Source organism: Salvelinus fontinalis, chromosome 13, assembly GCF_029448725.1.
Source record: "Salvelinus fontinalis isolate EN_2023a chromosome 13, ASM2944872v1, whole genome shotgun sequence".
Taxonomy (NCBI): domain Eukaryota; kingdom Metazoa; phylum Chordata; class Actinopteri; order Salmoniformes; family Salmonidae; genus Salvelinus; species Salvelinus fontinalis.
The window spans coordinates 37,325,137-37,352,647 of NC_074677.1; the positions used below are offsets into that span (position 1 = coordinate 37,325,137).

The window sequence follows — 27,511 nt, forward strand, 5'->3', positions numbered from 1 at the left end:
ACTGCCAGTTATGTGAAATCCATAGATTATTATATCTTTTTTTTTTTTTTTTAACCTTTATTTAATCCGTAATCCATAGATCCATAATTTATTTATTTCAATTGACCGATTTCCTTATATGAACTGTAACTCAGTAAAATCGTTGATATTGTTGCAAGTTGCTCTTATATTTTTGTTCAGTATAGTTAAACTATTTACGTTTAACGGGAGTTTTACAAAGGCATAACGGGTCATGAGAATACAGGCGGAGTCTGCTGAAAACTACTTTTAGTATGTCTTCATTGCGTTGGGTGTGGTTTTTCAGTCACAGTGCTATTAGCAGGAAATCAAGCTCTGGACCACGACTTTGAGGCGAAACACAGAAATAGTAAAATACGAGTAGCCTTCTTTAGGTTGTGGGAAAAGTTTGAAATCAAACATTAACTGAACGTGACTGACGCTATTTCAGATTGCGCACCTTATCTAATGGACAAACGTTTTAGTTGACTCCATTGTTGCCATCATCCAATTCCTGACATCAGTGATTGAAGACCGAGAACTGCAAAAATGCCTAAAACGGTGAGTAATTTTTTTAGTGTTTGGGAACAGTTTATTTCCAACGTTCACATATACATAGACGTTATTTAAAACGCCGCTCTGGTCAAAATGTATTCCGGTCTTGTTAGGTCGAGAAAGATAATTTAGCCCATGATAGAAGGTCAAATGTTTGGATTGACTACACTATATGTCTTCATAAGCATCTATTCGACGCAATAAACTAAATTAGGATACTGAATTTGTCTGACTTTGTATCCTAAAGTAGCCTAGAGCTATGGGTTCCGAAAAAGTTTCGCGCGCATCAAATGAATGAAACGTTTATTGTCTAAATCGCTGTCACCTATATTTTCCCTGCAGCATCTCCAAAACTTGTTTTATTAACGATTTCAATGAATTGATAGCTTACAATGTTTCCCAGAGTTATTTTTTGTTAACCTATGTTTGTGTCAATTCTATTAACCGTTATTTTGTGTCAACCTATGCGCTATCGACAATCCCCCCTTCCTGGAACGTGATTGGCTTCCGAATGAACTTTAAAAGAAGTTGAATGGCGCTTCGTTGTGTTCATATCATCTCTATCCCTGTTCATAAACAATTGTCAGACATTTTTTACGTTATTATTCATATCAATGCGGCCTATTAGTTTGGGTTTTGTTTGCTGTGGGTTTACCGGAGGTTCCCATGGCCCATTCGTAGACGTTGTGTTTGTCTTTGTGGTACCCAGTAGTACAACAGCTAGCCTGACAGATGCACTCTTCAACAGTGAACTCCTATGGTAGTCTGTCCTATAGGATTGCTATTGAATGATGCAGGTCAGGTCACATGCAATCTGCTCTATCAAAATGTAGTCTATACAGAATCTAATAGTACTTAAAGTTTGATCTATGGCAAACCTTTGTTAAGTTTACCAGGCCTGTGTGATTAGGTTTTTCCTACATAGCCGAGCCCAGGGAAATTTAGTTCAATGTAGAATCCACTGAATCAGTTCTATTGATGTTACATTGCATTGCATCTGTAATTGATATCATTTCTACATTATCTTTATCAAGTATTTACATCAAATTAGGAACATTGAATATGCTATTCTGTGTAGCATAGGCCTACTACATGATTCGCAAGACAGAAAAGTAAGACATCAGGATTTAAAAAAAAATCACTGCGATCAAATGCGCCTCAGGTAATGACAGTAAAATAAAGTGCAGTGTTGTGACATTTAGCTTTTAAGACTTTTAACTCATGAGAAGATTATAGTTTTATTTATTTGTTATCTTTGTATTTGTATTAACATGTCATTCATGTGTCCCCCTACCATTAGTGTCTTCTTTTGGCATTGTTACAGTTTCCCAAGGAACTGTAATCTAGTGACTCAAGGTTTCTGAGATTACGTCAGTTCCTTTTTAGCTATTTCCTGGCCTGCAGTCTCTTGACACTGCCACTGAAAGCCTTATTTGGTGTTTCACAGTACAGACTCCCCCTTCTCCGCCCTGCACAACTGCAACTGCATGGTCCTCAGCCATCGTTTCAGCACTTGAGAGTCGTTCTAGTAATTTCAGCAAGCCATGACGCCCACCATCTCAGATTGTTCTGAAATTGCTTCTGTAGTTAGAAACAGATAAGACTGGCATTCCTGCAACATTATTTATTGCATTATTTACCATAACTTTAAGGTAGTTGATTGTCCCCGAATTAGCCCTTTTAACCGTATCAGTCCCGATACCCCAGCAAAACCCAGGCTTTTCATTCATCTGCAGCCCTTATATTTAGCCTCACAATGAAGTGTTTTACCATTTTCTTTCTAGGACAGCCAGGGTTTTTTATTTTTATTTAACCATTATTTAACTAGTCAAGTCAGTTAAGAACAAATTCTTATTTACAATGACGGCCTACCAAAAGGCAAAAGGCCTCCTGCGGGGATGGGGGCTGGGATTAAAAATACAAATAAATTAAATAAAAAATATGGGACAAAACACACATCATGACAAGAGACAACACAACACTACACAACATGGCAGCAGCACAACATGGTAGCAGCACAAAACCGGGTACAAACATTGTAGGGCACAGACAACAGCACAAAGTGCAAGAAGGTAGAGACAACAATACATCACGCAAAGCAGCCACAACTGTCAGTAAGAGTGTCCATGATTGAGTATTTGAATAAAGAGATCGAGATAAGATTGGGTTACTAGTAGAACGCAAAACAATTTGACATAAACAGTTGCAGTCATGGTCTGCCAAAGCAAAAACCTGATAAAAATACATTAATATGAATGCTGTAAGTACAGAAATAGTTTGCTCAGTGGGAAATTAATATCCAACCAGTCAGTGACAACTGTGCAGAGTTTATGACAGCAACTGTGAGCTTATTACAGTATTATGACACTCTGTCCTGAGATTTCCTATGGTGTTCTATGTAGAAGAACCCCTTACCTTGTAATAATTCTTGTGTAGCTTGTGAGCGTCATAGAGCAAACATGTTACACGTGCGTGTTTGTGAGATTATCAGCTTTTCATAGATAGCGTAATAGTTTTTAGCTCAAAGACTCAACAGGCATTTTTGTAAAAAGACCCCGCCCCGGGCTCCTTCGGGATCAGCCATTGTCTCACAAACACCTCTCTATCTCAGCCCCCAATGGATACAGAAGAAAAAGATGAATCCAATTGTACAACCAATAAGTCTGTAGCTCAAACACACAATGTTTAAAAGTGGTTAAAAGTCTTAAATCACGCCCGCACAATAGTGTGATTCATTGAATTAATTTATAGGATTCCCATAATATTTAATAATTATAGTACCCAACATCCGATTTGGATCAAACTTCTTCCTACTATTGAGTAAGACAGGAGGAATACAATAAAATAGCCACCAGTGGACACCCTACACCTATCCCACCCCAACAACCAGTATACAGTATAGTAGGTCTCTATGTCTGACAAGTAGTATGGAGCTGCAGCTTGGAGAATTACTTCTTCATCCTGTGTAATGTATTTCCTTTGAATATGGTGTTGTTGTTTTTTTATCCTGTTAAGAGAGATTAGCCATTGTAAGCCAGCAGCATACCACCCTGCATACCACTGCTGGCTTGCTTCTGAAGCTAAGCAGGGTTGGTCCTGGTCAGTCCCTGGATGGGAGACCAGATGCTGCTGGAAGTGGTGTTGGAGGGCCAGTAGGAGGCACTCTTTCCTCTGGTCTAAAAAATATCCCAATGCCCCAGGGCAGTGATTGGGGACACTGCCCTGTGTAGGGTGCTGTCTTTCGGATGGGACGTTAAACGGGTGTCCTGACTCTCTGAGGTCATTAAAGATCCCATGGCACTTATCGTAAGAGTAGGGGTGTTAACCCCGGTGTCCTGGCTAAATTCCCAATCTGGCCCTCAAACCATCATGGTCACCTAATAATCCCCAGTTTACAATTGGCTCATTCATCCCCCTCCTCTCCCCTGTAACTATTCCCCAGGTCGTTGCTGCAAATGAGAACGTGTTCTCAGTCAACTTACCTGGTAAAATAACGGTAAAATAAAATAAATAAATAAATATATAAAATTCGCATTAGTGTGAAAGTACCAGTTTTTGCCCACTAGGTGCCGCTGTTCCTCCTACCGCTACATCATTTTATCAATGTTGCTGGTCTTTTGTGTTTATTAAATGGAACACAACATTTTCTTTGCGACTTTGGGCAGAAAACAAATAGCTTTTGCTAATGATGAAAATAAATTGTGTAGTCATCCTCACAAGTCAAGCCAGTCCTCCATGAAAACATTTTACTTCCTCCATGAAACCATCACCAGATTCACAGGGAATACATTACATAAGGTGAAGACCAATCCTTCAAGGCTCAGCTCTATACTATTTGTTAGACATAGCGAACTGATACTGTATACTGGTTGTTGTGGTGGGTTTGGCATGTGGTGTGGTGTGTCCGGGGTTGGTCCGGGGTTGGCTTCCTCAAGTCTTATTCATTGTTGAGAATCAGATGTTAGGTGCTATATTTATTTAAGATTACTAAAGAATCCTATAAATTAAAAGGACAATTTGGGTGCAAATAGAGGTGCACTGATATAAAATTTTTGGCCGATATCCGATATTTTCCTTGACAAAAAAACAAATACCGATAACCGATATTTACAATTTTAGTGGCCTTTTAAGCATTCTAGTACAGTTAAATAGTTAACACACACACATGGACACAGCGGTCTAAGGCACTGCATCTCAGTGCAAGAGGCGTCACTACAGTCCCTGGTTTGAATCCAGGCTGTATCACAACCGGCCGTGATTGGGAGTCCCATATTGCGGCGCACAATTTGCCCAGCGTCGTCCGGGCCGTCATTGTAAATAAGAATTTGTTCTTAACTGACTTGCCTAGTTAAATAAAGTTTACACACACACACACACACACACACACACACACACACACACACACACACACACACACACACACACACACACACACACACACACACACACACACACACTGACCAAAAAGTAATTTTGTTGGCATTTACGTATGTCCCCATTACCAGTAAAACATAATCAAAACCTATTTCTTTCACTTATTTGCTGTGCTGTTTCGTTGTTCATTTGTTCAGTTTAGAGGTCGACCGATTATGATTTTTCAACGCCGATACCGATTATTGGAGGGCCAAAAAAAGCCGGTGCCGATTAATCGGGCGATTAATCAAAATAAATAAAAGGTATTTGTAATAATGACAATTACAACAATATTGTATGAACACTTATTTTAACTTAATACATCAATAAAATCAATTTAGCCTCAAATAAAATGAAACATGTTCAATTTGGTTTAAATAATGCAAAAACAAAGTGTTGGAGGAGAAAGTAATAGTGCAATATGTGCCATGTAAAAAAGCTAACGTTTAAGTTCCTTGCTCAGAACATGAGAACATATGAAAGATGGTGGTTCCTTTTAACAGGAGTCTTCAATATTCCCAGGTAAGAAGTTTTAGGTTGTAGTTATTATAGGAATAATAGGACAATTTCTCTCTAAACAATTTGTATTTCATATACCTTTGACTATTGGATGTTCTTATAGGCACTTTAGTATTGCCAGTGTAACAGTATAGCTTCCGTCCCTCTACTCGCCCCTACCTGGGCTCGAACCAGGAACACATCGACAACAGCCACCCTCGAAGCAGCGGTACCCATCGCTCCACAAAAGCCGCGGCCCTTGCAGAGCAAGGGGAACAACTACTCCAAGTCTCAGAGCGAGTGACGTTTGAAACGCTATTAGCGCGCACCCCGCTAACTAGCTAGCCATTTCACATCGGTTACACCAGCCTAATCTCGGGAGTTGATAGGCTTGAAGTTATAAACAGCTCAATGCTTGAAGCACAGCGACGAGCTGCTGGCAAAACGCACGAAAGTGCTGTGTGAATGAATGCTTACGAGCCTGCTGCTGCCTACCATCGCTCAGTCAGACTGCTCTATCAAATCATAGACTTAATTATAACATAATAACACACAGAAATACGAGCCTTAGGTCATTAATATGGTCGAATCCGGAAACTATAATCTCGAAAACAAGACGTTTATTCTTTCAGTGAAATACGGAACCGTTACGTATTTTATCTAACGGGTGGCATCCGTAAGTCTAAATATTCCTGTTACATTGCACAACCTTCAATGTTATGTCATAATTACGTAAAATTCTGGCAAATTAGGCGGCCCAAACTGTTGCATATACCCTGACTCTGCGTGCAATGAACGCAAGAGAAGTGACACAATTTCATCTGGTTAATATTGCCTGCTAACCTGGATTTCTTTGAGCTAAATATGCAGGTTTAAAAATATATACTTATGTGTATTGATTTTAAGAAAGGCATTGATTATGGTTAGGTACACATTGGAATAAGACAGTACTTTTTCGCGAATACGCACCGCATCGATTATATGCAACGCAGGACACGCTAGATAAACCAGTAATATCATCAACCATGTGTAGTTAACTAGTGATTGATTGATTGTTTTTTATAAGATAAGTTTAATGCTAGCTAGCAACTTACCTTGGCTTCTTACTGCATTCGCGTAACAGGCAGTCTCCTCGTGGAGTGCAATGTAATCAGGTGGTTAGAGCGTTGGACTAGTTAACTGTAAGGTTGCAAGATTGAATCCCCGAGCTGACAAGGTAAAAATCTGTCATTCTGCCTCTGAACAAGGCAGTTAACCCACCGTTCCTAGGCCGTCATTGAAAATAAGAATGTGTTCTTAACTGACTTGCCTAGTTAAATAAAGGATAAATAAAGGTGTAAAAAAATAAATACAAATTAGGCCAAATCAGTGTCCAAAAATACAGATTTCCGATTCTTATGAAAACTTGAAATCGGACCTAATTAATCGGCCATTCCGATTAATCGATCGACCTCTAGTTCAGTTGTTTCATTCTCAACCAGGATTTCTATGGAATGCCATTTGGGTCTTTGAATGTCAAAAAATATACACGTCAAATACCACTATTTGACGTGTCAAATAACGCAACATCTGTTTCAGTAGCTATAGTTAGCTAGCTAACTATTTAGCTAGGTGTCATCATCTAAAATAACCCTAGTTTATAAGACAGTTCTTATTTGATTAATGGTGGTCGGACCCATCTATGTGAAGCTTGCCACAATAAGGATTAGACATAATAGTGGACTTCAAAATAAAAGTATGGCATAATTCTACTATTTGTATTCATTTGCATTACTGTCAATGACATACTTTTACTTGGAAGGCAAACCGCAAATTCCACTGTTGTGCCTAATCCTTATTGTGGCTTGCTTCACAACACATAACCTGGTGCATTTACATTTACATTTAAGTCATTTAGCAGAGCGACTTACAAATTGGTGCATTCACCTTATGACATCCAGTGGAACAGCCACTTTACAATAGTGCATCTAAATCTTTTAAGGGGGGGGGGGGGGGGGGGGGTCAGAAGGATTGCTTTATCCTAAACAAGCTAGATGAAGCTAGCTGGCTGCTTATAACGTTAGCTTTGGGCAACAGAGTTAAGTTGCTGAATAGCTATTTATTTTCATGAACTGAAGTTCAACTTCAATAGGCGAACATCAAGTGGGAACCTAGCTAATACTTACAAGGATTCCTAAATCATTGCTAAAAATAATGAAAATGACTGCAGGTTCTACTGGTCATTGTTTTCAGGCTGGTTGTATTGGTGCTAGCTAGGTACCAAGCTAAAGCTAGCTACTCCAGAAGTTGCGGTTGAACAAATTATTCTTTATTACCAACGGGGTATTGTAACACATCGTGGCTGGTGTTTGCTTGTTTGCAGACTTTTTTTGTACAGCTTTGACAGTGCTACAGTATCTTTTTTGACACTCATAGACCCAAACGGTGTTCCGTAGTGTGTATGTCGTGAAGCTAATAGCAGTGACGCCATTACTGTGTAACTCCGGTAGGGCAAGATCTGAAAAATAGCTCACTTGGTAGTGTGTACCGGTGCTCGACCAGTCAGCGAAAGCCAACATCACCCACGACAGAGAACGGTTGATTGTCAAGGGCAATATCTTGGCTTTAATGGGTTTCGCCTTTGAGTTGTCTCGCTGAAATTTTGTTACTCGTTCAAATGACTGCTCGATCCACACAGCAGACATTGTGGGCTAGTTTAGGAATCCTGTGTTACACGTATAGCGCACCATTTTACGTGGCGTCATTACGTCATGTGCCTACGTTATATAGGTATGCACGTCAGCTTTGACATCGGTTTTGCACATCGGGGCGTTAAACTAGACATCGGCCGATACCGATGTTGGCATTTTTAGCTAATATCGGCCGATTCCGATATGTTCACTGATATACCGTGCATCCCTAGGTGCAAATCAATTAGCTTAATTTCTCAGAGATCAAATTATATTTAAATAAAATGCTAATCTTATTTGTCTCTAACTACAGAAACGATTTCAGCACAATCTGAGATGGTTGGTGTCAAGCCTCTTTCTTGTGCTTTTTTGATGTGGAATGACCCTTGATGTTTTTAAGCACTTCTACAGGTCACCCCATGTCAGAAACCAAGTTGACTCCTGTCTTGTTAACAGATTACCCAGATAATGTTATAGTACATATGTTATAATATGCTATTTTACATAAAATAAAACTTCTTATTACATTATAAGACCCTTTCATCAATAAAACGTTACTTGCACTCTGGTTAACTTTCCTTTTGATGTACCTTTAGACTATATAACTCTACACATCACTAAGAAATGTGTTGGTATTCTATGAGGTTACTTTCCTTCAGAAATATGATATTCTAATCAACAGCCATTTCTACTTCTTACCGTCCATGCAGTGAACTACTATATTGGCTTGAGTATAATTGTGTTAGCTGAAAAGTGTTAGTTCTTCACAAACAACAAGAAACAGAAACAAATGAAGTGGAAAGACCAGTGCTATGTAAGAAAGGGATTAAGCAGCTCTGTAAATGCACATAGCAGAGTTGAGATTAACAATTTGTAATAAACTAAGCCACAGGCGGTAGAGTGTGTGAAAGGCAGAAATTATGCAAACCTTTGGGGGCTTTAGCCCGTAAATGGAGAGTAACTGTGTGGCAGGTCTGGCACGTCTCTCCCTGTCTGCAGAAAACCAACCAGTGAGTTGTCGTTTGTTGTTTTTTGTGTTTTTTTGTTGTTGATTTTGTTGTAATTTTGTTTCTAACAAACCTTGTGTTTTACATAGGATCTCACCCTTGGTTAGCATAAAGCACTGCAGTATTACTTAGTAAGTGAACGATAATGATTCTGATAATGACCTTGTCAATATGTGCTGAAGTAGTTGCTTTTAAGATGTTTGAATACACAGGAGATGGCATTATCTGTGATTCATGAACCTGTTTAGAAAAAAGGATAAGTCATAGTACAATGAGTTTAACTGACTTGAATCTAATAGAGACTCACACATTCAACCTGAAAAATATCTACATAATTGAAAATGTAGTGATTCTGTAAAACTGACTTTAGTGGTAGTTTAGAACATGTTTGCTCTATGGAGAAGAGAGGTAATAGTTTGAGGCTAACCTAAATCTCAGAATTTCGTGAAATTAGAGTGAGCTTTTAGCTTCTACTTTGTGAATGGTTAAAATTCACCACAAAACAGATACAAGTATATGTTACCAAGAATCTCACCACATAGTACTGTATAGGGATTATTCATCAGTTCCTGATTTCCACATATTTAGGATTTTTAAAATCCCCTTCAAAGTTTATTTGTTTGTATTTCAATCATCATATCAGTGAAATATTTGGCTTTTTTGGCTTTGCCGAATTAAAAAAGACAGATGTCTCGAGGAGATAGTTAAAGGAGGCATTCCGAAATGTTGGAAATAATATTTTTTCTTTTCTCCCAGTTTATAATACTTTGCTGTCATAAAGTGTGCATACTTTACTGAAATACAGTCTATAGCTAAGGTTTTTTATAGCTTTGTTTTCTGCTCAGTATGAACAAACTCCCTTTACAAGACAGAAAAGGCATTGAATGTTCCGAAGGGCAAAATGGAAACATTAACATGTATCCTTGGTCCTGTTATAATGAGTGATGTTTTGCTGCTGTTCTAATAATAGTGTGTGAGAAGTTTTTTGAACTCTGGCCATGCGAGACCCACCCTTACCGGGCAGAACTGCACATTCTTAGTTCCCTTTTCATGTGAGAGATGAACTATTTTTACCCAGAAAAGTCACTTCTTAACAATGACTGGCAGCCAAGAACCTGTTGGCCTGAACTACACAATGAAATCATGTCTAATCGGTAGGCTATGTCATGTTAAGCAGTCTGTTTGGTTGGCTGGGAAAATAGACAGTATAGTGTAAGATTTAGGTGATTCATCAAATCATTAATGCAAATCCATTTTTAGCATAGTGACAGAGACACAATGTAGGCCTTACATGATCTTGTAGGGCAATTAACAAAGTTCAAAGAATCACTGAAGTTAGATTCAACTCACATTTGTGGTGTGACTCAGTTCATAGTTTATACCATAAAATAAATGGCTATGGTAATAGATAGTTATAGGCCCTAACTTGTTTACAAATATAAGTTGTCACTCATGGAATAGCCTTGTATCTTAATCATGGTGAAATATTTCCCAGTGCTCTGCAAATGCACTTAAAGCTTAATTTCACTGGCAAATGTTATGTTCATGTTGCCAAGACATGGATAGAGGAAATTATGAAATATCATCAGGCTAACCACTCCATAGAAAACTGGGCTCTGACTTTGTCAGAAATACACAGTTGCTTTATTCATCTCTCGCCCTACAAAGTTAGGTAAAATCTTTATGAGAAATGTGTCCCAGATATTGTTAAATCATACATTTAAAAAAAACAAGGAATTCAAATATGCACTGTTGAAGTAGAGTTGTGTTTGTTTGAAAACCAACCATGTCAAGGGTTTGTACTATTCACTTGTAGATGGCTGAATGTGTCTGGGTCCTAGTTAGTTCCTGCTCCTACAGACCTTGGCCCAGTCACAGCTCTACTATACAGCCCTCTTGTCTGTGTGACGCCGCCAGGCCTCATTCCAGCCAAAGCTTTACTCTCTCCAGCTCCCTGCTCTGTCCCACCGACCCGCCGGTGATGATAGGAAGTGGCAGGGTGACAAGTGGCCTGACCAGCGAATCGGGGCCTGCTGACACAGAGGGGAAAGAACGCAGCCCTAATCAGCCACACAACTGGAAAATAAGGCATGCTGTTGTGGCTCAGCTCAGGCGTACTGTCACCCCCCGTCCACTCCACACACACTGAAATACAGGCTGGCTGATTGTGCATTTACCTTTTTGAGAGGAAAGAGAACATGGGGCCTTGTCAATATAGCTGTATTAATCACTCTCACAGCATAGGAAATATGTTTAGGGTACACAGCAGGAGAAAGCTTGTATACCATAAAACATCATAAAACAGACATAAGACTTAAACACTTTTTTTTGCATTCCTTTTATGGTCATACTGGCTATAAGTCTGCTGTGAGTGTTGGGCCATGATGTACAGTGCATTCGGAAAGTATTCAGACCCCTTTACTTTTTCCACATTTTGTTACGTTACAGACTTATTCTAAAGTGGATAGAAAAAAATCCTCGTCAATTTACACACAATAACCCATAATGTCAAAGCAAAAACAGGTTTTTAGACATTTTTGCTAATGTATTACAAATAAAAAACATATCTTATTTACGTAAGTATTTAGACCCTTTGCTATGAGACTCGAAATTGAGCTCCGGTGCATCCTGTTTCCATTGATCATCCTTGAGATGTTTCTACAACTTGATTTGAGTCCACCTGTGGTAAATTCAATTGATTGGTCATGACTTGGAAAGGCACCAACCTGTCTATATAAGGTCCCACAATTGACAGTGCATGTCAGACCAAAAACCAAGCCATGAGGTCGAAGGAATTGTCTGTAGAGCTCCGAGACGATTGTGTCGAGGCACAGATCTTGGGGAAGGGGTATCAATAAATGTCTACTGCATTGAAGGTCCAAGAACACAGTGGCCTCCATCATTCTTAAATGGAGGAAGCTTGGAACAACCAAGACTCTTCCTAGAGCTGGCCGCCCGGCCAAACTGAGCAATCGGGGGAGAAGGGCCTTGGTCAGGGAGGTGACCAAGAAGCTGATGGTCACTCTGACAGAGCTCCAGACTTCCTCTGAGGAGATGAGAACCTTCCAGAATGACAACCATCTCTGCAGCACTCCACCAATCAGGCCTTCATGGTAGAGTGGCCAGACCGAAGCCACTCCTCAGTAAAAAGCACATGACAGCCTGCTTGGAGTTTGCCAAAAGGCACCCAAAGGATTCTCAGACCATGAGAACCAAGAATCAACTCTTTGGCCTGAATGCAAAGCGTCACATCTAGAGAACCTGGCACCATCCCTACGGTGAAGCATGGTGGTGGCAGCATCACGCTGTGGGGATGTTTTTCAGCGGCAGTCACTGGGAGACTAGTCGGAATCGAGGGAAGATCAACGGGGCAAAGTACAGATAGATCCTTGATGAAAACTTGCTCAGGACCTCAGACTGTGGCAAAGGTTCCCCTCCCAACAGGACAATGACCCTAAGCACACATCCAAGACAACGCAGGAGTGGCTTCGGGACAAGTCTCTGAATGTCCTTGAGTGGCCCAGCCAAAGCCTGGATTTGAAACCGATCGAAAATCTCGGTAGAGACCTTAAAATAGCTGTGCTGTGACGCTCCCCATCCAACCTGACATAGCTTGAGAGGATCTGCAGAGAATAATGGGAGGAACTCCAAAAATACAGGTGTGCCAAGTTTGTAGTATCATACCCAAGAAGACGTGAGGCTGTAATTGCTGTCAAAGGTGCTACAAAGGACTGAGTAAAGGGTCTGAATACTTACAGTACCAGTCAAAAGTTTGGACACACCTATTCATTCAAGGGTTTTTCTTTATTCATACTATTTTCTACAATAGAATAATATTGAAGACATCAAAACTATGAAAAAACACAAATGGAATCATTCATTAACCAACACTAGTGTTAAACAAATCAAAATATATTTATTTTTGAGATTCTTCAAAGTAGCCACCCTTTGCCTTGATGACAGCTTTACACACTCTTGGCATTCTCTCAACCAGCTTCACGAGGAATGCTTTTCCAACAGTCTTGAAGGAGTTCCCACATATGCTGAACACTTGTTGGCTGCTTTTCCTTCACTCTGCGGTCCAACTCATCCCAAACCATCTCAATTGAGTTGAGGTTGGGTGATTGTGGAGGCCAGGTGATCTGATGCAGCACTCCATCACTCTCCTTCTTGGTCAAATAGCCCTTACACAGCCTGGAGGTGTGTTTTGGGTCATTGTCCTGTTGAAAAACAAATGATAGTCCCACTATGCGCAAACCAGATGGGATGGTGTATCACTGCAGAATGCTGTTGTAGCCATGCTGGTTAAGTGGGCCTTGAATTTTAAATAAATCACAGACAGTGTTCCCAGTAAAGCACCCCACACCATCAAACCACCTCCTCCATGCTTCACGTGGGAACCACACCACACTACTCTGTGTCTCACAAAGACATGGCGGTTGGAACCAAAAATAAAACATTTGGACCACAGGACAGATTTCCACCAGTATAATGTCCATGGCTCGTGTTTCTTGGTTCAAGCAAGTCTCTTCTTCTTTTTGGTGTTGTTTAGTAGTGGTTTCTTTGCAGCAATTCGACCTTGAAGGCCTGATTCACGCAGCCTCCTCTGAACAGTTAATGTTGAGATGTGTCTGTTACTTGAACTCTGAAGCATTTATTTGGGCTGCAATCTGAGTCTGGTAACTCTAATGAACTTATCCTCTGCAGCAGAAGTACCTCTGGGTCTTCCTTTCTTGTGGCTGTCCTCATGACAGCCAGTTTCATCATAGGGCTTGATGGTTTTTGTGACTGCACTTGAAGAAACGTTCAAAGTTCTTGAAATGTTCCGTATTGACTGACATTCATGTCTTAAAGTAATGATGGACTGTCGTTTCTCTTTGCTTATTTGAGCTGTTCTTGCCTTAATATGGACTTGGTCTTTTACCAAATAGGGCTATCTTCTGTATACCACCCCTACCTTGTCAGAACACAACTGTTTGGCTCTAAAGCATTAAGAAGGAAAGAAATTCCACAAATTAACTTTTAACAAGGCACATCTGTTAATTGAAATGCATTCCAGGTGACTACATCATGAACCTCAGTGTTCCTGAGTGGCGCAGCGGTCTAATGCACTCCATCCCAGTGCAAGAGGCGTCACTACAGTCCCTGGTTGGGATTCCAGGCTGTATCACATCCGGCCGTGATTGGGAGTACAGTAGGGCGGTGCAAAATTGGCCCTGCGTCGTCTGGGTTTGGCCGGGGTAGGCCGTCATTGTAAATAAGAATTTGTTCTTAATTTAACTGACTTGCCTAGATAAATAAAGGTTACAAAAAAGTTGGTGGAGAGAATGCCACGTGTGTATAAAGCTGTCAAGGCAAAGGGTGGCAACTTTGAAAAATCGAAAATATATTTTGATTTATCTAACACTTTTTTGGTTACTACATGATTCCATATGTGTTATTTCATAGTTTTGATGATTTCTGTTTTTTATATATATTTGCACAAAAAAATGACTGGTATTTTGCTTTGCTTTGGGGTGTTGCATCATTATGCGGTATTGTATGTAGATTGATGAGGATTTTTTTTTAAATACATTTTTGTACAAGGCTGTAACGTAACAACATTTTGAAAAAGTCTAAGTTTCTGCATACTTTCCAAATGCACTAGTTGTCTGGACTGAGGTGATGATGGCTAACTCATCAGGTTTTGTATGCCTGCTGTTATATGAATCATTCTTCAATCAATTTGTTCATTTTTTTAAAATTCCAGTTTTGGTATCATGATTAAGATAACCCAGTACTAGTATATGTGTTGAATAACCCAAAGCTAGTATATGCAAGTGTTTTTCTGTACATGACCAGCTACTTTGCTCATTTAAATGAATCTGTAGATAGTCTTTCATCATGTGTTTCAACATTCCAGAGTTAAAAACCAAGTCTTTAAATAGGCTACTATTCCTTATAACACTTGTGTAATTACAAAAATGGTAGAGCTTGCTGTTACAAAAATGTTCGTATTAGAGCAACGTTTTATCATAATCACATATTAGCCTACAGTAAATGTCGAATGAGAGCAGAACCGTGAGATAGAGAGCTATCCTCTTTGCTTGCATGTACGTGTGTGTGGGTGTTAAAAAAATCTAAAAGAGAAATTGTGCTGGTGTAATCACATCAATCAAGTGATCTCTGAGAGGCAGGCAGGCAAGCAGAAATGTGATGAATTACAGGATGCAGTCTCAGTGAGCCGCATGTTGGGTGGCTCGCCCTCGCCTTGCGAGGCCCAGCTACCAGAGGATGTGGTTACTTCCTGTAGTGGAGCAGCTTAGTAGAGAAAGAGCTGGGGGAAAACATGTCCCCTTAGTATGCTACAACCAAAAATGTTTTTCTGCTGCAGCTACTCATTCAGAGAGGTATACTCAGAGGCTCAACTCTTTCATTTGACACAGTGCCAGTATAGTAGCTATATAGAGATTGTTTTTACTTCTGTGTAAAATCTTCTCCCAATAAATTCTGTTCAGTGTTCTGTTATCAAATTTCTGTTAGTGAACAAGGTTTAATGCATCATTAAGAGAAAAGACTGATATATTTTCCCTTTGGTTTCTATGGAGTCAGTGTGCCTCTTTTTCTAATATAAGCTGATAATACCTCCCTCAGTAGGTTTCCTGACATTATTATTATAACATTTTTGGGTGGTTTGAGGCTGATCAATAATTTTTGTCCCCTTGTGCAATCGCCTCTCTCCCATACCTTTGAAACATTGTTATTGTCTGCCCCACCCTCCCCTCTCTAGTGAGTAAGGGAGTGTAAATTAACATGCAAGTAGTATTTAATGGAATAGTATGAACATGCAAAAAGTATCTCGAATTAATACAAAAATGTTTCACGCTGCTTTGATAAAAGTTGTAGTTGAATATCAGCCTAAATCGTTGTATCAAATCAAATCAATTTATAAAGCCCTTCTTACATCAGCTGATATCTCAAAGTGCTGTACAGAAACCCAGCCTAAAACCCCAAACAGCAAGCAATGCAGGTGTAGAAGCACCGTGGCTAGGAAAAACTCCCTAGAAAGGCCAGAACCTAGGAAGAAACCTAGAGAGGAACCAGGCTATGAGGGGTGGCCAGTCCTCTTCTGGCTGTGCCGGGTGGAGATTATAACAGAACATGGCCAAGATGTTCAAATGTTCATAGATTACCATCCGACGATACACCCGGACAGTGCCAAACAGGCAGGATATAACCCCACCCACTTTGCCAAAGCACAGTCCCCACACCACTAGGGGGATATCTGTATTATGGTTGTATTATGGCTTTTGTTTACCGCCGTCGAAGTAGTATTTGGAACCTAACTGATGTACTATGATGCATTAGCTGCCTGCTCATTAATCTGTTCCACTGTGATATTTTGGTCACCATTTATTCTGAAACTATGTGTATCCACCCTGCTATAACTCAAAATCTTTCAAGAGATGTTATAAGTTACTCTGACAAAATGTGTAATCAAAAATAGTTTTTGCGAAGTTAGTGTGCTTATTTTCCTGGCCCTGTATTGTCATGTAGGTTCACTCCTGACCTGCTGTGAAAACCCTAATGCCTGGGGTCATAGGCAGATGATGGTTCATTCTAATGCCTATAAGGCCTATTCCCCATTGATCAATCAAAACATTACTTTTGTAGTTGCATAAATCACTGTAAGGAACTCTATAACAGTCTTTCTCAATCGGAGGCATCAAATTTCTAAGCACATTTGTTGTAAATCAGTTATACCATCACATGTAAAAAGTAATATTTATTTTGACCGAATTCATTGGTTGTCACTCATAGCGTACTAACTCTATTATTTTGGTTTCCTCAACAGATTAGTGTGCGAGTTACCACCATGGATGCAGAGTTGGAGTTTGCCATCCAGGCCAACACAACGGGAAAGCAACTCTTCGATCAGGTAAGAACATTGCTTGCTCTACTGAAACAAGGCAAATTACATGTTATTGCTGTGCTTTCATTCATTGCCAATCAGTGTAAATTGCAAGCAGGGGAATGGAAGCCCAGTTGTGGGACTGGAGTGGAGGGTCTATTTTAAGAGGAACTCTCACCCTCTCACTGTTCCTTTCATTGAGTCAAGCTGTGCTCTATGGCGTAGGCTCTAGTCTCTCTTCAGTTGCAGACAGAATGTTAGTCATAGAATCCACTGGCAGCACAAAGGAACTCCATTTCCAAGACAATAAAGGCACGCTTTGTCCTGTTAACTTTTCATTTGCACTTGCTTTCCAAGTGGGCAGAGTAATTTCCCCTGGTGAACATGTGCTCTCTCATTGAAATTACACCATTAGAAATACACTACATGACCAAAAGTATGTGGACACCTGCTCGTCGAACATCTCATTCCAAAATCATGGGCATTAATATGGTCCCCTATTTTATTTATTTGTATTTTTTATTTAACCTTTAACTTGGCAAGTCAGTTAAGAAAAAATTCTTATTTTACAATACAGTACACCCTTTGCAGCTATAACAGCCTCCACTCTTTTGGGAAGGCTTTCCACTAGATACAGGAACATTGCTGCAGGGACTTGCTTCCATTCAGCCACGAGAATTAGTGTCACACCTAGGGTTGTACATTTTGGGGAATATTCAGAGGTGGAAACTTTCCGTGGGAATTAACGGGAATATATGGGAAGTAACTGGAATATATGGGAATTAACAGAAATAAATGCAAATGAATATCAGTACCATTTAAATGTAGATGTTTTTTGCATTGGATATATTTATCATATCATATAGAGACAGAAACATAAACCTTTTACCTTATCATAAGTAGACATAATTGCAAATGATGAAATCCTTCCAATAGAAATAATTAAAAAAACATTTTAGTTACGAATTAAACTTTAATTAAGTGAGTTGACTCTTCACATGGGATGATTTCACTGAACAACAAAATAAAGAGAATATTGAATGATCCTCAATGATCCATTGTATCTCCCAAAAACGTTTTCAACATACATCTGTAAAATGATAGTCTAGAAACTAAAGCTTTGGTTGTCTTCCTCTCATGTCTTCTCCCTGGACCTCCTCAATGTCCACCTCTTGAACATCAGACTCTGAGGCCTCATGTTCACTGTCACTTTCCAACCCTGTTGAGGATCGCTCGTTGTCCGGCTCAAAAAGCCTCAAATTCGCCCGGATGGCCACCAATTTTTCAGCCCTTGTATTGGTCAGCTTGTTGTGTGCTTTGGGGTGTGTGTGTTCCCAAACAAGGACCAGTTGTGCTCTGAGGTGGCTGATGTTGGTGGGATTTGGAGGATGAATGTAGGCAACAGGGGAAAGAGCCTCAGATCCACAAAGTCCCTTCCACCAGGTGGCTGATGAGATATGTTGGCACGACTGCCATATTGCATCTCCATCACAAAGCCCTTGCTTGGAAGTGTACTTCTCCAGAATGCCAAGAACCGTGCCCTCATCCAGGTCAAGGTGGCGAGACACAGTAGTGATGACACCATAGGCCTTGTTGATTTCTGCACCAGACAGGATGCTCTTGCCAGCATACTTGGGGTCCAACATGTATGCTCCGGCGTGTATGGGCTTCAGGCAGAAGTCTTCACGCTTTTTGATGTATTTCAGAACTGCAGTTTCCTCTGCTTGGAGCAACAGTGGGCAGGGCACTACGGATTTCTTCTCTTACATCTGCAAGCAGATTCTGAACACCAGACAGGATGGCATTGTCTCCCTCAATCCATGCAATGGCTACTGCTATATGTTTCAGGAGTTTCAGGCTGCTTACCACTCTCTCCCAAAATACATAATCCAGGAAGATCCTCTTGATGGGGCTGTCCATATTGGCAGACTGTGATATGGCCATTTCTTGGAGAGACTCCTTCCCCTCCAGGAGACTGTCAAACATGATGACAACACCACCCCAATGGGTGTTGCTGGGCAGCTTCAATGTGGTGCTCTTATTCTTCTCACTTTGCTTGGTGAGTTAGATTGCTGCTATAACTTGATGACCCTTCACATACCTAACCATTTCCTTGGCTCTCTTGTAGAGTATATCCATTGTTTCAGTTTTCAGGGGCAGAGTCAATGCATGAGCAGCACAGCCAATGGGTGTGATGTGAGGGTAGGACTCCTCCACTTTAGACCAAGCAGCCTTCATGTTCGCATCGTTGTCTGTCACCAGTTAAAATACCTTCTGTGGTCCATGGTCATTGATGACTGCCTTCAGCTCATCTGCAATGTAGAGACTAGAGGTCGACCGATTATGATTTTTCAACGCCGATACCGATACCGATTATTGGAGGACCAAAAAAAGCCGATGCCGATTAATCGGCCAATTGTTTATTTATTTATTTGTAATAATGACAATTACAACAATACTGAATGAACACTTATTTTAACTTAATATAATACATCAATAAAATCAATTTAGCCTCAAATAAATAATGAAACATGTTCAATTTGGTTTAAGTAATGCAAAAACAAAGTGTTGGAGAAGAAAGTAAAACTGCAATATGTGCCATGTAAGAAAGCTAACGTTTAAGTTCCTTGCTCAGAACATGAGAACATATGAAAGCTGGTGGTTCCTTTTAACATGAGTCTTCAATATTCCCAGGTAAGAAGTTTTAGGTTGTAGTTATTATAGGAATTATAGGACTATTTCTCTCTATACGATTTGTATTTCATATACCTTTGACTATTGGATGTTCTTATAGGCACTTTAGTATTGCCAGTGTAACAGTATAGCTTCCATCCCTCTCCTCGTCCCTACCTGGGCTCGAACCAGGAACACATCGACAACAGCCACCCTCGAAGCAGCGTTACCCATGCAGAGCAAGGGGAACAACTACTCCAAGTCTCAGAGCGAGTGACGTTTGAAACGCTATTAGCGCGCACCCCGCTAACTAGCTAGCCATTTCACATCGGTTACACCAGCCTAATCTTGGGAGTTGATAGGCTTGAAGTCATAAACAGCGCAATGCTTGAAGCATAGCGACGAGCTGCTGGAAAAACGCACAAAAGTGCTGTTTGAATGAATGCTTACGAGCATGCTGGTGCCTACCATCGCTCAGTCAGACTGCTTGTCACGATCGTGTGGAGGATTGACGGACCAAAACGCAGCTTTAGGAAAATAAGCCATCTCCTTTTTATTAACGAAGAAGGCAAACGAAACAAAAAACACTTAAACACTAAACAAAACAAGAAAACGATCGTGAAGCTAAACAACGATGTGCACACACACTGGCTACAAACGTATCACATAGACAACTACTCACAACAAATGAAAGCCTATGGCTACCCTAAATAAGGCTCCCAATCAGAGACAACCGAAATCAGCTGTCTCTAATTGGGAACTCATTCAGGTAACCATAGACTCTCCTAGATAACTAAACATACATAGACAACGCTAGACACATGAACTCAACACAAACCCATATACTACACCCAACAACCCCTTTACCATAGAAACACCCAAAACCAACAAAACACAAACATTCCCCATGTCACACCCTGACCTAACTAAAATAATAAAGAAAACAAAGAATACTAAGGCCAGGGCGTGACATAACCCCCCCCTTAAGGTGCGAACTCCGGGCGCACCATTAACCAGTCTAGGGGAGGGTCTGGGTGGGCTTCCATCCACGGTGGCGGCTCCGGCTCTGGTCGTGGTCCCCACGTCACCACAGTCCCTAACCGCCTCCTTAGCTTCCTCCAAATGACCCCCCTCCACATTAACCCCACTGCATTAAGGGGCAGCTCCGGACTAAGGGGCAGCTCCGGACTAAGGGGCAGTACCAGGGTAAGGGGCAGTACCAGGGTCAGGGGCAGCTCCGAACTAAGGGGCAGTACCAGGGTAAGGGGCAGTACCAGGGTAAGGGGCAGCACCAGGATAAGGGGCAGCACCAGGATAAGGGGCAGCACCAGGATAAGGGGCAGCTCCGGACTGAGGAACGGCAGCTCCGGACTGAGGAACGGCAGCTCCGGACTGAGGAACGGCAGCTCCGGACTGAGGAACGGCAGCTCCGGACTGAGGGACGGCCCATGGCTGGCTGACGGATCTGGCTGCTCATGGCTGGCTGACGGATCTGGCTGCTCATGGCTAGCTGACGGATCTGGCTGCTCATGGCTAGCTGACGGCTCTGGCTGCTCATGGCTAGCTGACGGATCTGGCTGCTCATGGCTAGCTGACGGATCTGGCTGCTCATGGCTGACTGACGGATCTGGCTGCTCATGGCTGACTGACGGATCTGGCTGCTCATGGCTAGCTGACGGATCTGGCTGCTCATGGCTAGCTGACGGATCTGGCTGCTCATGGCTAGCTGACGGCTCTGGCTGCTCATGGCTAGCTGACGGCTCTGGCTGCTCATGGCTAGCTGACGGCTCTGGCTGCTCATGGCTAGCTGACGGCTCTGGCTGCTCATGGCTAGCTGACGGATCTGGCTGCTCATGGCTAGCTGACGGATCTGGCTGCTCATGGCTAGCTGACGGATCTGGCTGCTCATGGCTGACTGACGGATCTGGCTGCTCATGGCTGGCTGACGGATCTGGCTGCTCATGGCTGGCTGACGGATCTGGCTGCTCATGGCTGGCTGACGGATCTGGCTGCTCATGGCTGGCTGACGGATCTGGCTGCTCATGGCTGGCTGACGGATCTGGCTGCTCATGGCTGGCTGACGGATCTGGCTGCTCATGGCTGGCTGACGGATCTGGCTGCTCATGGCTGGCTGACGGATCTGGCTGCTCATGGCTGGCTGACGGATCTGGCTGCTCATGGCTGGCTGACGGATCTGGCTGCTCATGGCTGGCTGACGGATCTGGCTGCTCATGGCTGGCTGACGGATCTGGCTGCTCATGGCTAGCTGACGGATCTGGCTGCTCATGGCTAGCTGACGGATCTGGCTGCTCATGGCTAGCTGACTGCTCTGGCAGATCCTGTCTGGTTGGCGGCTCTGGCAGATCCTGTCTGGTTGGCGGCTCTGGCAGATCCTGTCTGGTTGGCGGCTCTGGCAGATCCTGTCTGGTTGGCGGCTCTGGCAGATCCTGTCTGGCGGGCGGCTCTAGCGGCTCCTGTCTGGCGGGCGGCTCTAGCGGCTCCTGTCTGGCGGGCGGCTCTAGCGGCTCCTGTCTGGCGGGCGGCTCTAGCGGCTCCTGTCTGGCGGGCGGCTCTGTAGGCTCATGGCAGACGGGCTGCTTTGCAGGCTCATGGCAGACGGGCGGCTTTGCAGGCTCATGGCAGACGGATGGCTCAGACGGCGCTGGGGAGACGGATGGCTCAGATGGCGCTGGGGAGACGGATGGCTCAGATGGCGCTGGGGAGACGGATGGCTCAGATGGCGCTGGGGAGACGGGCAGTTCAGGCATCGCTGTGCAGACGGCAGACTCCTGCCGGCTGAGGCGCACTGTAGGCCTGGTGCGTGGTGCCGGGACTGGTGGCACCGGGCTGGGGACACGCATCTCAGGGCTAGTGCGGGGAGCAGCAACAGGACGCACAGGACTCTGGGGACACACAGGAGGCTTGGTGCGTGGTTTAGGCACTGGTGGTAAAGGGCTGGAGACACGCACCATATAGCTAGTGCGTGGAGGAGGCACTGGTGGTACTGGGTTGGGGCGGGGAGGTGGCGCCGGAAATACCGGACCGTGCAGGCGTACTGGCTCCCTTGAGCGCCGAGCCTGCCCAACCTTACCTGGTTGTATGCTCCCCGTCGCCTGACCAGTGCGGGGAGGTGGAATAACCCGCACCGGCCTATGTAGGCGAACCGGGGACACCATGCGTAAGGCTGGTGCCATGTACGCCGGCCCGAGGAGACGCACTGGTGACCAGATGCGTTGGGCCGGTTTTATGACATACGGCTCAACGCTCAGTCTAGCCCGGCCGATACGTGGAGCTGAAATGTACCGAACCGGGCTATGCACGCGTACAGGAGACACCGTGCGCTCTACTGCGTAACACGGTGTCTGCCCGTACTCTCGCTCTCCACGGTAAGTACAGGGAGTAGGCGCAGGTTTCCTACCTGACTTCGCCACACTCCCTTTAAGGCCCCCCCCAAGAAATTTTTGGGTTGTACTCACGGGCTTCCAGCCTTGTCTCCGTGCTGCCTCCTCATATCGCCTCCTCTCGGCTTTAGCTGCCTCCAGCTCTTCACGAGGAAGGCGATATTCTCCCGGTTGTGCCCACGGCCCATTACCATCCAGTATCTCCTCCCATGTCCACGAATCCTGTGTAGGTGGGTCCTGTTTCCGCTTTCCATGCCGCTTGGTCCTGTAATGGTGAGTAGTTCTGTCACGATCGTGTGGAGGATTGACGGACCAAAACGCAGCTTTAGGAAAATAAGCCATCTCCTTTTTATTAACGAAGAAGGCAAACGAAACAAAAAACACTTAAACACTAAACAAAACAAGAAAACGATCGTGAAGCTAAACAACGATGTGCACACACTGGCTACAAACGTATCACATAGACAACTACTCACAACAAATGAAAGCCTATGGCTACCCTAAATAAGGCTCCCAATCAGAGACAACCGAAATCAGCTGTCTCTAATTGGGAACTCATTCAGGTAACCATAGACTCTCCTAGATAACTAAACATACATAGACAACGCTAGACACATGAACTCAACACAAACCCATATACTACACCCAACAACCCCTTTACCATAGAAACACCCAAAACCAACAAAACACAAACATTCCCCATGTCACACCCTGACCTAACTAAAATAATAAAGAAAACAAAGAATACTAAGGCCAGGGCGTGACACTGCTCTATCAAATCATAGACCTAATTATAACATAATAACACACAGAAATACGAGCCTTAGGTCATTAATATGGTCGAATCCAGAAACTATAATCTCGAAAAAACAAAACGTTTATTTCAGTGAAATACGGAACCGTTACGTATTTTATCTAACCGGTGGCATCCATAAGTTTAAATATTCCTGTTACATGGCACAACCTTCAATGTTATGTCATAATTACATAAAATTCTGGCAAATTAGTTCGCAATGAGCCAGGCGGCCCAAACTGTTGCATATACTCTGACTCTGCGTGCAATGAACGCAAGAAGTGACACAATTTCACCTGGTTAATATTGCCTGCTAACCTGGATTTATTTTAGCTAAATATGCAGGTTTAAAAACATACACCTATGTGTATTGATTTTAAGAAAGGCATTGATGTTTATGGTTAGGTACACGTTGGAGCAACGACAGTCCTTTTTCGCGAATGCGCACTGCATCGATTATATGCAACACAGGACACGCTAGATAAACTAGTAATATCATCAAACATGTGTAGTTATAACTAGTGATTATGATTGATTGATTGTTTTTTATAAGATAAGTTTAATGCTAGCTAGCAACTTACCTTGGCTTCTTACTGCATTCGCGTAACAGGCAGGCTCCTCGTGAGGCAGGTGGTTAGAGCGTTGGACTAGTTAACCGTAAGGTTGCAAGATTGAATCCCTGAGCTGACAAGGTAAACATCTGTCGTTCTACCTCTGAACAAGGCAGTTAACCCACCGTTCCTAGGCCGTCGTTGAAAATAAGAATGTGTTCTTAACTGACTTGCCTAGTTAAATAAAGATGTAAAATTTTTTTTTAAAGAAAATCGGAGTCCAAAATTACCGATTTCCGATTGTTATGAAAACTTGAAATCGGCCATTCCGATTAATCGGTCGACCTCTAGTAGAGACCGGTGTGCCTGTTGTCCCTTGTGTCTGTTCTCTTGTAGAATACTGGTTGAGGGGTGGAGATGATGTAATTAATTATTCATTGCCCACGAACATAGTGAGTGTTGCAACTGAGGACAGATGATTTTTACGTGCTTCAGCACTCAGTGGTCCCGTTCTGTGAGCTTGTATGGCCTACCACTTTGCAGCTGAGCCATTGTTTCTCCTAGACTTTTCCACTTTACAATAACAGCACTTACAGTTGACCAGGGCAGAAATTTGACGAACTGACCAGTTGGAAAGGTGGCATCCTATGATGGTGCCACGTTGAAAGTCACTAGGCTCTTCAGTAAGGCCATTCTTCTGCCAATGGTTGTATATGGAGATTGCATGGCTTTGTGCTCAATTTTATAAACCTTCCAGCAACGGATGTGGCTGAAATAGCCAAATCCAATAATTTGAAGGGGTGTCCACATACTTTAGTATATATATATTGTACATCGTGATTTTAAACTGCCTTGACTGAGGTTTGGTGATGGTGTGATGTGCAGGCGTGATGTGCAGGCAGTGGTGGTGTGTATAAACATTGTCTTCTTAATGGGAAACACCCCGACCAGGCTGTTGACACAGCCAATGTAAACACAGCAGATGTTTCTTGAAGGCATTCAGTTGTACAACTGACTAGGTATCCCCCTTTCCCTTTCCTTTCTCCAAGGAATTTAATGCATGAGTGGTTATCAGTCCCTAACCGTCTCAAACTTTTCTGCAATGCCTGTTTGTGTGAGGAGAGGAGAGGTTTTGGTCCCACCAGTTTTACAGTGGCTCTCTCAGACAGAAATATGTCATGGCTGTATGGCAGGCCAGCCTGGCCTCAGAGAATGTCTGTATTGTTTTAGCAAAAGTGCCAGACTCTTGAATCACCCCCAAGGCATCCATCACCAATGTTATTATGGCTGTTGTGTCATCCCTATTTCACTTCATGCTTATAATCACATAGATTTTTTGTTTCTCTTACATTTATTATGATAGATGTTTATATGAAGTGTGGACTTTGCTGTCCTGACATATCTATGTCAAGGCGGCCCACAGACCCCTCCCTGTAAGTGGCAGTTGGTGTAGTGGGCAATCTGGGCAGAGGACTAGATGACTCCCTCCACAGCCATTAGATAAGAGTTTCCACTGTATTTTTACTCGGTCTATCAGACAGTGAGCTGTAGTGGGCAGAAATTTTTATTTTACCTTTATTTAACTAGGCAAGTCAGTTAAGAACAAATTCTTATTTTCAATGACGGCCTAGGAACAGTGGGTTAACTGCCTGTTCAGGTGCAGAACGACAGATTTGTACCTTGTCAGCTCGGGGATTTGAACTTGCAACCTTTCGGTTACTAGTCCAACGCTCTAACCACTAGGCTACCCTGCCGCCCCAAATGCTGGAGCACAAAGTTTAACGTGTGACTCAATTCTTATTTCAATCTAGTTTTGATAATACATACAATGGGTGCCTTTCACTAGTTAGCCTAATAGATCCAAATCTTCTGTTTGTTTGTGTGTGAGTGTGAGAGAGAGATGATCTACTGATATAACAAAAAAAGAGTACCAATGTTTAGGGTAGAACATGAGGAGTTAAGTTATGTTGAGCTTAAACTGTTGTTCACCACGTAGGTCCAAGCAATTACTCCTAGGAAATGGCTGGCAACTGCATTATCCCTCAGGCCAGCATTTATTCATTTATATCCAATTTTGTGAATGAGTTCAGTGTGTTTAAAAATTCAAGCAGTTAGCTTACTATTTTAGCATTGTCGATAGGTTTAGCTTTGAAATGGGTATTTGATTCTGTATTTTTTTTAATCTGAAAATGAAATCAAGCACGTTATTCATTTTAAAGATAAAGATTCCTCTCCTTGTTCAGGCGGTGCTCGGCGGTCGGCGTCGCCGGCCTACTAGCCATCACCGATCCATTTTTCTTTTTCCGTTTGTTTTGTCTTTGGTTCATTCACACCTGGTTTTCATTTACTTTAATTTCTGTGTGTATATTTACTCCTGTTTCCCGCTTAGGTTTGTGCAGGATTATTTTCATGTTGCTCGTTGAGGTTTTCCTCAGTTTATTCACGTGTGCACAGTGTTGTAGGAAAGTAAGGAGCATTGTTTTTTCTCCTTCCGTGAGTGACTGTGTGTTCCTATGTCTTGGCTGTTTATTGGTATTGTACCTGACCCAATTTGGACTTGCCTATTGAAGACGCTACTTTGACATCTCTGCTCTCCTGCGCTTGACTACCTTATCTGTAGCGACTTTGTACTGAGGTAGCAAAGTTGAATATCTAAGTACTAAGCTAAGATGTTTCTGTATTTATTTCCTCAGTATAATTTGATATAACTGTATAGAAAGACTAAACTTGAGAGGATTAAATCTTCAGATTCTTTTAAATTAATGACTGAACCATCATGCACCATTACCTAAGTTAAAACCTGACCTGAAACAAGAATGTCATGTAACACTGTTTTCACAAACAATTTAACACAGTTAACCCCTGTTAAGAGTTGGGTTACATTTAAAAAAAATTGTGTGCCCTAAGGTTGTGAAGACAATCGGACTGCGGGAGGTGTGGTTCTTTGGTCTGCAGTACCAGGATACAAAGGGTTTCTCGACATGGCTCAAGCTCAATAAGAAGGTGAGCGCCTCCATTTAAACAAGGATATAGTGAACAAGGATTCCGTGCCACCTTAAGTAA

The 27,511-nt window shown here is 42.4% G+C and overlaps 1 protein-coding gene across 2 annotated transcripts in view; it reads left to right on the forward strand.

The window, feature by feature from the left end:
• The first annotated feature begins 257 nt into the window (after window positions 1-257).
• LOC129868606 (moesin-like) overlaps window positions 258-27,511 on the forward strand; it is a 41,944-nt gene continuing 14,690 nt past the window's right edge. Inside the window, exons 1-3 of one of the 2 annotated variants that reach the window (XM_055942729.1) lie at window positions 258-558; window positions 16,974-17,057; window positions 27,356-27,451. In XM_055942729.1, coding sequence (XP_055798704.1) covers window positions 547-558; window positions 16,974-17,057; window positions 27,356-27,451 — 192 coding nt within the window. In that variant the 5' untranslated portion in view covers window positions 258-546. Of the gene's footprint in view, window positions 559-9,063; window positions 9,143-16,973; window positions 17,058-27,355; window positions 27,452-27,511 lie in introns of those variants that run through there. The other variant, XM_055942728.1, reaches the window with a different exon arrangement.